This window comes from Triticum aestivum, chromosome 7D (genome assembly GCF_018294505.1).
Source record: "Triticum aestivum cultivar Chinese Spring chromosome 7D, IWGSC CS RefSeq v2.1, whole genome shotgun sequence".
In the NCBI taxonomy this organism is placed as follows: Eukaryota; Viridiplantae; Streptophyta; class Magnoliopsida; order Poales; family Poaceae; genus Triticum; species Triticum aestivum.
Window position 1 is genome coordinate 16,880,137 of NC_057814.1, and position 12,107 is coordinate 16,892,243.

At 43.0% G+C, this 12,107-nt stretch overlaps 1 protein-coding gene across 1 annotated transcript in view; it reads right to left on the reverse strand.

The window, feature by feature from the left end:
- Positions 1-1,038: 1,038 nt before the first annotated feature.
- Positions 1,039-12,107, reverse strand: part of LOC123167888 (protein DETOXIFICATION 45, chloroplastic) — a 15,820-nt gene continuing 4,751 nt past the window's right edge. Inside the window, exons 2-13 of the mRNA XM_044585751.1 lie at positions 6,329-6,453; positions 5,578-5,721; positions 5,357-5,478; positions 5,037-5,172; positions 4,595-4,691; positions 4,081-4,277; positions 3,279-3,442; positions 3,015-3,086; positions 2,778-2,894; positions 2,596-2,691; positions 2,385-2,506; positions 1,039-1,534 (exon numbers count right to left, since the gene is read on the reverse strand). Of these exons, the coding sequence (XP_044441686.1) occupies positions 1,471-1,534; positions 2,385-2,506; positions 2,596-2,691; positions 2,778-2,894; positions 3,015-3,086; positions 3,279-3,442; positions 4,081-4,277; positions 4,595-4,691; positions 5,037-5,172; positions 5,357-5,478; positions 5,578-5,721; positions 6,329-6,453 (1,456 nt within the window). The 3' untranslated portion in view covers positions 1,039-1,470. The remainder of the gene's footprint in view (positions 1,535-2,384; positions 2,507-2,595; positions 2,692-2,777; positions 2,895-3,014; positions 3,087-3,278; positions 3,443-4,080; positions 4,278-4,594; positions 4,692-5,036; positions 5,173-5,356; positions 5,479-5,577; positions 5,722-6,328; positions 6,454-12,107) is intronic.

The following is a 12,107-nucleotide window of genomic DNA, read 5'->3' on the forward strand; positions in this document are numbered from 1 at the left end:
CAATGATCGCTAGGATTACCAGATAGATACGGGAGAGAGAAGGAAATAGAGTTTGTTGAGATTACAATAGAAGTTTATCTCTAAGTCTAACACCACTCTTTAATCTCAACTATCCTATATTAAGATTCTTCTTGAATTCCTCAAATGGCTTGGCCGGCAAAGAAACCAGACATCAGATCACGTGCACCGGCACGGCTTGGCGTTGCAAATCTGAATCACCAGGGAGAATGGATGGAATGGAGGGAGGGAGGGAGAGACGAGGCAGTCTGCTCGCTGCTTGCACTCTTCATTTTCCTCATTTTGAGTCGTGCATGCAGTAGCATAAATCGACCATAAAAACACGACAATATGGAGCTTCTCTGTGAAATGAAATGAGATGAATAGGGGAACCAACCAGAGTGCGGAGTTTCTGCTCCCGAGCTCATCTGCAACCCCGCTCAGAAAAAAATTCAAAACAAAAAGTAGAAAAATTCAAAAAATTCCAAAAAAATTTTGGGTGGTAGATAATTTGATGCGTGAGGTTCGGTCCAAATTGCAACTCATTTGGACATCCGAGCAGCTCTCGGCAAAAAAGACAATTTCAGGGTCTGTAAAAAAGTTTACTGTTTACGCACTGTTCTGCTCCGATTTGTCTTTTTTGCCGAGAGCTGCTCATATGTCCAAATGAGTTGATATTTGAATCGGACCTCACGCATCAAATTATCTACCACACAAAAAAAATTAGATTTTTTTGAATTTTTCTACTATTTGTTTTGAATTTTTTTCTGAGCGGGAGCAGATGAGCCTAGGCACCGAGTTGGATTTCTCAACCAACTACAGTAATATTCTGAAACCCAGGACGCAACGTAAGCATATACTCCCTCCGTTTCTAAATATTTGTCTTTTTAGATATTTCAAATGTATGTTGACACATTTTAGAGTGTAGATTCACTCATTTTGCTCCGTATGTAGTCACTTGTTGAAATCTCTAGAAAAACAAATATTTAGGAACAGAGGGAGTACTACAACTCACAATTCTTCCATGCTATACATATCATTAGAAATGGTCATAACTAGAACAAAATAAATAAATGAATAAACTGCATGCTGGCAACATCAAATGAAATAATCCTCCTCTTCTTTACATACACACACGCACAATCCTCTTAGCTTAGCAGCTTGACCCCTTGTTGGTTTAGCTTGTGCTTCTTCATTCCTCCTCAACTGCATCTGCCCATGCAGCTCTCTCTACCACCTCACCTGCGCTGGCTCGCCATGAATTTTCTTATGATGCAACTGGCTGCGCCCGCAACTGCAATATTCCATTCAAACACACTACACCCCCACGGATCATCATAACAATAATGTGATATGAAGAAGAAAAAACCCAGTTTGGCATTCTAACAAGCCAGTACTGTACCAAAGAGGAGCTACATACATGTCCAGCTTTTGCAAAAATAATGTTGTATTAAAGACAAGAGCTAATAATATTTAACAAACCTTGGTTTTTGGTTCCTCGTGCAAAAATGACCAAGGTTCTGATTTCCATAGCAACCTGAGATTTGTCCAGTGCTTGTAGTGAGATGAGAGCATCACATCAATGGAAAAGGACATGACCACCAAGTAACATTCGTATTCTTTCTTTTTTGCAGGGAAGTACCAACCATATTCAAGAAAATGGAGAATTATTTAGGGTGCTCCCAGGTCCCAATTAATATGACAGTAATTTGTCTTATCAGACAGCGTGGTGAAACAATGAAATACTTTGCATGCTATCTGACGGATCACAGCCAAAGATGCAAGGCGCTTTGAAATAAGCCCTTTTTCAAGATGCCATACAAAAACGTCACACAAATGAAGTCGTCATGACAGGTGGAGCCTCCAACCTACATGAGAGGCAGTAGCAAAAAAACATCCTAGGTCTTTGAGACTTGTCTATTTTCTAGTAATTCTGGTGTAGTTCAGTTAGAATCTGGCTAGCGTGTACTGCTTCACCTTTACTTACACTTTCTGTAGCAACATGCATGTTGGCACCACTATGCCATCACGTATTCTTTCACAAGAACAAAAATATAGCAACCACCCTGAGCCAAAGGCTAATATAGCTTCCAAAAAAATGGAGCATACGTGGCAAGTTCACTTCCTAGTCTACAACAACTATAGTTAGATGTCATTGTTGAACTAAATGCATTTGAAAGCAATATACTAACAGAAACACAAACAAATAAGAGAGAGCAGTTGCATGACGGCTACGAGCACAGAGCATCACACTATATTTAGTTACAGGAGAAGTAAACATATTGCTGCAGTATAATATATACATGTATGCTTTGCACAGGTGTAATGTAACGGCTTTGCACAGGTGTAATGTAACGGAACAAGAAACAAGAAGCATAATTGATCACCTCAGGATGCCTGCAGCCATGCGCAATCCCATGAGTGTTGTCAAACTAGCCCAAACTCCGGCCAGACCAAACACATGTGGAGCATATAACAAGACCAACGATGATATCACCCCAACCACAATCTGTGAAATCCAAACAAAATCAAGAAATCGATGACCAATAGGAAGAAAGAACATCTATATATGAAGCTGATCGGAACTGGTCCCCATACTGTAGCTTGAGCGACATAGTTAAAATCTGAGATGCCATAATGGAGACCATCAAAGATGAATGCCAAGGCATTAACTGGTTGACTGGCACAGACAAACTGAAGCAAAAGTTTTTTTTTCAGAATAAGGCTAGATATGGTGTGCCGTGTACGTAACAATTAAGTGGTAAAGTAGGAAGGCATACCAATGCACAGGAGCTCACAGCCGCTAGGATCTGAGGGTCATTGGTAAATAGCTTTGCTATGCTGCCAAATGAGATATACAGGCCAACTGCCAAAGCTAACCCGCTAGCTAGTCCTATCTGCAATGGACAATAATTAGTGTTTTCTATCAACAGAAGAGACAGCAATTGCATCTCCAAGAATATAAATGGGCCAACTGTATCCATGCAAATAAATTGCAGAGGAGAAGCATGTATCACCTGCAGAGCAAACATCGCAACCTTCTGGACTCTTGTGTAGTCCAGTATTGCATAAGAGCTTGCAATCAGAGCCTAAGAAATGCAAGCAAAGTTAGCCTGCACTTATGGAACAGATAAATCATGACAAGTTTAATAGTTCAAATTATGATGATGCATTTACTAGTATGTCGTGTAAGGTTCTGTATAATTTTTGATACAGAACGATAGCTGCAAAAGGAAGCTGATCTAACAGTAGGGATGATTTCTATAACTGAAAATACATACCTGGGCAGAAACTGCTAAAGCGTCTGCAAGCAGAGATACAGCAAGCCATACTTGCAAACAAATCTGATGAGCAGCCATAGCTGTTGGGCCTTGTCGAGCAGCCATTGATGTACCAATGGTCATAGTTAACAGAATTGAGAGGGTTCTTCCCAATAGCATGCCACCTAACAATTTCAAGAAAACAGAGATTGTAAAATTAATCTACAGGTGAACAGAGAAACAAAGGGAAGAAAAAGAAAACAGAGAAAAGTAACACATGTGCATTAGTGCAAGCAAAGATCGGATGCAATCTCTAAATAATATCGGCGTAACAAGGACAAAAAGATCTATGATTGCCCATTGCTCAGCGGTTAGATAATGTATCATGAGAAGATACAGTATGAGAGGTTTATCAATAACAAGTTAGCCTTCTTATCTGACAAACATACCAGATCAGTGGCTATATCTTCTTTCCTTTGAATTGTCAGCAGTATTGTGTGCCATTAGCTACTTGTGTAGAATGATTTCTGTTATTGCCTGCTCATGTACATATCATATGTCGGGGCATGGGATGTGGACTTCAGGTATCCAAAAACAATTAAGTGTTTTTGAAATGCTCAAGTGTACATTCCAACATGAATGCACTTTGACTAGAGCTGGGCCCAACTAAATGAAAAACGAAGCCATAAACAGAAATTTCGGGAGGACAAACTTCTATAGAAGGACCCAAATAGCCTGCAGGTTTTGCCTAAGAAAAACTCAGAATTCACTGAAAAAAATTCAGATTGCTGTAAACTGCACTCTGAATGTACAACATCCATACTCTGAAGGCCAACAGAAACATATCTGAAGAACTTTTTCAGTAGCCTACACCATGAGTCCACAACTGACCAATGAACAAGTAGGATCATAGATTCACCAGATTTTAAATATCCACCGAACTCTAACTGGTCCATCTTTGGAGGAAGCAGAACAGCTCTTTTACTTAGAGACCACATAAGCAAAATGGCAATAATGTACCTACATCGTAAACCATATAACAAGTGAGATTCCCAACAGCTCTAACTGCTCCATCCTATGTTTGTTCCCAACAGTATTGATACTAAATCTGACATGCATAATCATATAACTAATAAACTACATGTCACAATATCAGTAGGTCTACTAACAGCCAATAATATCATAGTAAGTTGCATGTTTAACAGCAAGTGTTATTTCCTTTGATTATTTCAGCAACATATAGGAACCAAACTGGGAGAGGCATTTGATGGTATATCTCGAATTGGCTTCCATAATTCTCTTGAACTCAGATTACACCGTGCTAATAGAAAACTTACTGGGATGCGATTGTAGAAATTGCGGCTCCTGTTATACCAAGCTTAAAACCATATATAAGTAGAGGAAGAAGGACCACAGCTGAAAGATTCCCCAAACCTACAGGTGTTTTAAACAATCAGTAAGTCCGCAAGAAAGAAGACTTTTTACATCAGATAACTGTATGGAATGCTTCCAATTCAAACGAGACTTGCTTACAAACAGCATTAATGTGCAAATGCGTGAATGATAAACTATTCATGGGCTTTGGCATTGGAAAGTGGAACATAAACACAAAAACGGCAGTACTTGTGTGTTACTGCAAAATATTTGACAGTAATATAAGAGGAAAATATCATCAACTTAGGGGGACACCGCCATTATCTGCATCAAAAGGTAGCTTTTGCACTCACAACTGGTGAGAACACAATGCCAATAATAAGAAAACGATGAGGTAGCTATTACCTATAAAAAGTACGGGAGTCTTGGTATCCTTGAATCCGCGAAAGATACCCTGTACTGCTAACATAATCACATTTGCAGGTGCTCCTAAGGCTCTCAGCGAAAGAAAGAGCCGCGCAGAAGCATACATCGGAGAGACCTGTGCAAGAACTAAACTTAGGCTTTCTGCCAATAGGCACAAGTGGATGAAATGCACTATTCTGAATCCAGTTAAGGATCCATAATGCGCAAAAAAAAAGAGGGAAGGAAAAGACAGTACTCCATAAAAAGAGAAACTCAAAGATGACAAGAGGCAATCATCATCATGGTATAAACATACATACAGGTGAGACGCCCATTAGTTTAAGAAACAATCCTGATCCGAGGAACAATGCCAATGCTTCAATTGTACCAATAGCAGCAGCTAAAACCAAAGCAGAAGACACAGATGGCATCTCCAGTTTGCCTGCAACGGAAGCAGAGAATTTAAGGTCCATTGTCTGAACAAGCAGAGTTGCACAGTAACTTAAATATGTATTCATCAATCAGATGATCGTTCTGTTACCTGAAGTATAATGCTTGCTAGCATTCTTGGAAATATCCTCAGCCACAAATGAGGTTGCTATCCTCAACAAGGGGATGTTGAAAATCTTGGATAGGATGTTGAAAATAGCGACACCAATACCAGCAGACGCTAGCTCCAGAGCCCCTTCAGAACAGAATGCCAAGATTGAGACAGAGAATAACCAACAACTTGCTCTAATGCAGCAGGGATGTCTACAGGATACATTAACAATGTAGGCAGTAGCATTCGTACAGCTTCCCATATGAGCTAATACCAATCTGAATGTTGTAGTATTTCACTGTAGACTGTAGTAGAACAGCCTTATGGTGATAAATAAAGGTTTTAGCACTTTACTGTTAAACTGACATGATATTGCGATGTGCAACTGTAGATTCCATCTTTAAAAGAATATGTTGTCCAAGTAACCATGCAGGGTAACATATGTTAATCTGCAATGCCAGGCCAGCACATAGACAAGTTGAAGCAATTGAGTAGAAGGCACTGCGTGGGGCTCACAACGACATACTAGTACACAACCGTAACGTTGGAACATGAGTGACATTGATGATGGAGTATATCGCGGTGTGGTTACAGTTTCTGCCACAATGTTTTACTCAGAAGTGAACACAAGACCGAATCTCCAACGAGAAGAGTTACTGATAAATAAAGGATGGGACCAGAGATGAACAAACTTAGGAAATGAAGTCGGCGAGGATATAGCAGCAGAAAGGGAAAGGAGGTGCATGCCAACCTAATTTGCCGATATACGCGGTCTCCATGAGTTGCGCCATGGGGTCGATGGCCTGGCCTAAGACTGCAGGCAGGGCTAGAAGAATGAGCTCAATGCTAACAGTCCCAGGATAAAGGCTGCCGCTGCTGCGTATTTGTGCGATTGTTGTTGTTATGTTACATAGACGATAAGGCAGAAACATACATTGCTTATGATGCAGAAAGAAAATGTAAAGATTTATAACGTAGCGAAGTAGAGAAACTGGACAGTGGGCTGCAACTAACTAACTAGAGTAGATGATGATGATATTCAGTTAGTTAGCTAGTTCCTTTGAGCATAATATAACAATTAATCAATAAGTTAACTTGCAACATAAAATTGGGTCCAAGGTAGGTAGGTAAGCATCTACTCCTACTAAGTAGTAAGTATGTTAGAGCATCTCTAGTGGCTTGTCTAAATTTGATAGTCTATATCTACATATACACAATGGTGTAAAAAGATTCTCGTTTGGACAACCTAAGTTTTCCAGCGGACTGTCTATATACATGATGTCTATATTCTCTCTCATATATTTTAATAGTATCCTATAGCAGCTATATTTTCTAAAAATGTTATGTTGGTCATTTCTGAGTTGTTCTCATTTATTTTTTTCATCTGCAAGACATACAAAGGAGAAAATAGACCAGCCGCGAAATGATTTTAGGTTCAGCACTAGCAACACCCTATATAATTTACAAGAAATAAACAATAGCAACAGGTTCAGCCCTGATGAGGCGGCGGTCCAGGCGCAACAGCCTTCGTGACCAGCGCCGGCGCGGCCGCCTCCCTGCCGACGTCCTCCAATTGCTCCGAATTGGTGCATGGACGAGCTCATGAGCCAGCATTTTTGGTTTGGACATTGGGGCTTGGTTGTCCAAATGTGGACGACGGGTAGCTTTTTTTTTCGAAAAGGGGGATCTCCCCGGCCTCTGCATCAGAATGATGCATATGGCCATCTTATTACTAAAATAAAAGGTTCAACAAGGTTCCAAAGTCTCGGACTGAAAAGTAATAAAAAGACAGCTCACACAGAGCTAAAAGAGGCTAAACACACAGACTAGCCAAGATAAATACGCCAGAACCGGCTGGCTAAAGATAGATAGGGAAACTAATTGCCTATCCTATTACATGACCATTATCCAAACCGGTTGAAGATATCCCGAGCTACCATCTCCCAGCGGATAGATCCAGTAACCAAACGCTCCCTGGCCTCCATCGGAGTGAGTAGCGACCATGAACGGATCACGGCCGTAGCTCGGAAAATAACCTGCAAAAAGTGAACACGTGATGTTCTGTTAAAAACCAAATCATTCCTGCAAGTCCAGATAGTCCACAACAAAGCGCAAACTCCAACACGAATATGTCTCGCTAATTCAGGCTCAATCCCAGTGAGCCATGTCCCAAATAACGAAGTGACAGAAATCGGTGGAGTAATATTAAAAGCAATGTGAACCGTCCGCCAAAGTACTCTGGCCAATGGGCAATCAAAAAAGAGATGTTTGATCGTCTCGTCCCGATCACAGAAGCTACACCTCGTAGGTCCTGTCCAGTTACGCTTAATCAAATTATCCTTGGTTAAAATAACCTGTTTATGGACAAACCACATAAACACTTTTATTTTCAAAGGAACTTTGACAGCACAAACATGCTTGGAGGTAGGAATGGAGCTCGAATTAATTACATCAATATACATTGATTTAACCGTGAATACTCCAGACTTAGTCAGTTTCCAGCGTAACTCATCGGGGTGTTGAGAAAGCTGGACATCCATTAGTCGCCGAACTAAACGAAGCCAATCTTCCCAACGATTGCCCATTAACGACCGTCTGAACTGAATATTAAGGGGGGTGGATTGAAACACCGTAGCAACGAACACCTCACGTCGTTGAACAATGCGATATAAAGACGGATATTGAATGGCTAAGGGTGTCTCGCCGAGCCAAGTATCCTCCCAGAAGCGCGTAGTAGCGCCGTTGCCAATAACAACCTTTGTCCTATTAAACAGAGATTGTTTGACTTTCATCAGGCCTTTCCAGAAAGGCGAGTCAGTTGGCCTGACTGTGACCTGGGACAAGGACTTTGTCTGTAGGTACTTGCCGCGAAGGATCTGGGCCCACATGGCATCAGTCTCAAAAGAAAGCTTCCACAGCCACTTGCTAAGAAGGCATTTGTTCTTAACTTCAAGATTCTCAATACCAAGACCCCCTTGGTCTTTCGGTCGACAGATGATATCCCATTTTGCAAGTCTGTATTTTCTTTTGAGATCATCACCTTGCCAAAAGAAACGCGATCGATAAAAGTCCAGTCTTTTCCTAACACCAACTGGGACTTGAAAGAACGATAAGAGAAACATAGGCATACTCGTGAGCACCGAATTAATCAGAATTAACCGGCCACCATATGACATGAGTTTGCCCTTCCAGCAACTTAGTTTCTTCTCAAACCGGTCTTCGATGCATTTCCATTCTCTATTGGTCAGCTTTCTATGGTGGATTGGAATACCTAGATACGAGAAAGGTAAAAACCCCAAGTCGCACCCAAACAATTGCCGATAAGCCTCCTGTTCGTCTTTGGCTCTACCAAAGCAGAACAGCTCGCTCTTATGAAAGTTAATCTTTAACCCGGTCAATTGTTCGAACAGGCATAACACCAGCTTCATATTTCTCGTCTTGGCTAGGTCATGCTCCATAAAGATGATTGTATCATCAGCGTACTGAAGGATGGATACACCTCCATCAACCAGATGAGGTACCAAGCCACCCACTTTGACCATTCTCCTTAGCCCTTCCTATCAAGATTGCTAACATATCAACCACAATGTTAAACAAGATAGGGGACATTGGATCTCCTTGTCTTAGGCCTTTATGTGTCTGGAAGTAATGACCGATATCGTCATTCACTTTAATTCCCACACACCCTTTTTGCGTAAATGATTCAACCTGGCGTCGCCAGACTTCATCAAAACCTTTCATTCGCAATGCCTGTTGGAGAAATGGCCATTTAACCTTATCATACGCTTTCTCGAAATCCACCTTAAAAATGACACCATCTAACTTCTTGGAATGGATTTCATGGAGCGTTTCATGAATGACGACCACCCCTTCAAGGATGTTTCGGTCCGGCATGAAAGCAGTTTGGGAGTGCTGCACCACAGAATGCGCAATCTGTGTGAGCCTATTAGTCCCGACCTTGGTGAATATTTTAAAACTAACATTGAGAAGGCAGATCGGCCTGAACTGCTCAATTCTCACAGCGTCCGTCTTCTTAGGAAGCAGTGTGATAGTTCCAAAATTCAAGTGAAATAATTGAAGCTGTCCAGAGAACAGATCATGAAACATAGGTGACAAATCCCCCTTAATAATATGCCAGCACTTCTTGTAGAACTCCGCCGGAAATCCATCCGGTCCGGGAGCCTTATTATTTTTCAACTGTGCTATAGCATCAAACACCTCCTTCTCCGAAAACGGGGCAACCAGAATATCATTTTCAGCAGCCGAAAGTTGAGGCACATCCTCAGTTCTGGACTCATCGAGAGATACACAATTATCCTCCGGAGGTCCAAATAACTGCCTATAATACTCGGTTATATATGTTTTAAGGTTATCCTGTCCTACAATAGTGCCCTCATCTTGTTCAAGTTGAAATATTCTCTTCTTTCTATGCTTACCATTAGCAATCAGATGAAAGAATTGAGTATTCGCGTCCCCTTGGACCACTTTGCGAACCTTGGCCCGCAAAGCCCACTTCAATTCTTCTTCGCGGAGAAGTTCTTTCAACCTCTTCTCTGCATCAGTTTTAACCTGGAGCTCAGCAGGCATCAAAATCGTGGATTCGGCCTTAACGTCCAGATTCTGTATAAGAGAGAGGAGCCTGTCCTTTTCAATCTTATATACCCCACTAAGGTGCTTAGCCCAACCCCGTAAGAAGCTTCGCAAACTCCTAATCTTATTTTGCCAACGCTCAACCGCGGTCCTACCACCTACACCCTTCGCCCATTCACTAGCGATCAGGTCTAGGAACCCTTCGCGTTCGAACCAGGCCATCTCAAAAGAAAAGGTGTTTTTGTTTCCCACGTGGTTCGGCTCCCCTGAGTCAACGAACAGGGGTGTGTGATCGGAAAAACCCCGAGAAAGAGCTTGAACCGTCACAAGCGGGAACTTCTGTTCCCACTCCACACTCGCAAGAACGCGATCAAGCTTCTCGTAAGTCGGGTTGGGCAAAGAGTTAGCCCAGGTAAACTTTCTACCAGAAAGCTCTATCTCCCTCAGATCCAAGCTTTCAATAATAGTATTGAACATGAACGACCACCTGCCGTCAAAGTTATCATTATTCTTCTCCTCTCTCCTCCTAATGATGTTGAAATCACCCCCAACTAAGATTGGAAGCTGTTCGGACCCACAAATCCGAACAAGATCCGCCAAAAATTCCGGTTTAAGCTCGGGCTGTGCGGCACCATAAACCGCCACCAATGCCCAGTTGAAACCATCAGCCTTAGACCTGACTCGGAACTTAACCGCGAAGTCACCCATCACTACACTCCGGACTTCAAGCGAATCGCATCTCACACCCAGCAAGATACCACCCGATCTTCCTCGCGGAGGGAGGCAATGCCAATCAAAATCAACACCACCCGCAAGAGAGGAAAGGAACTGGGGCGCAAAGTTATCTCTACCAGTTTCCGATAGAGCAATAAAATCTAAACGATGCTCCAGAGAAGCCTCAGCAAGAAACCTTCTTTTAGCCAAGTCTTTCAGACCTCTGCTATTCCAAAAGATTCCTTTCATCACTCATCATGAAATTTTTTAGTCGTCCGAATCCTAGCACTCCTACGAACTGCAGAAGCGGGGTAAATTTTCCGTTTCCACTTACGCTTGGGTTTACTAAGTCCTGACTCCCGATCCTCATAACCGGGCTCAGCGGAACAAACAACTGCATTCTCTAAGGGCATATCATCGTCCTCCGACTCATGATTGGATGGTGCTAGATCCACACACATATTATCGAGCACTCTAACCCCTAATGCATTAATCTCATTGTCATTCATGGGTTTAACCGCTGCAATATTACGAATAGTTTCTAAGGCACGCTCCGCCTCCAAATCTAACAAATCATTCACCGACATGGAAATCTCACTATCTGTAGCCCCAAGTGAAACTCCTAATTGGTTTGCATTATTTATAATTTCCTCAGGAGAAAAATGCAATAAAGAATTAGATATGTTGACGGACATACCAGTAGAGATCGCAGCATCATGAAGCTTGGCCGCCCTCATAGCGCACCTCTGCTGCATGTCATCAACCTCCGGAAGCTCCTGAATGCGAGCACTCATCCGCCTCCCCGCCGAGGCCGGGTCCGGGATCCCGCCAAAAGCAACAACCTCTTCCCTAGTAACCCCTCGCGCTGAAACCCGCGAAGGGTCAACCAAGGAAACCGGAGGAGGCGCTTGCGGGCTCCCATGCCCCTCGGACAGGTGCCCCAAGCCGAGACCCATAACAACGGGTATGCTGGGAGGAGGCTCGGACCTCCTGACCGCCGTCGAGGAAGGAGGAGTCAGGGCCGCCTGCCCCACACCCCCCTCCCCCAACGCCACCAGAGGCGCGGGCGCCGCCACAGGCGAAGGAGATGCGGTCCTCCTGACCACCGGCGAGGAAGGAGTCAGGACCGCCTGCCCCATACCCCCCTCCCCCAACGCCACCAAAGGCTCGGGCGCCGCCACTGGCGAAGGAGATGCGGTCCTCCTGACCGCCGGCGAGGAAAGAGG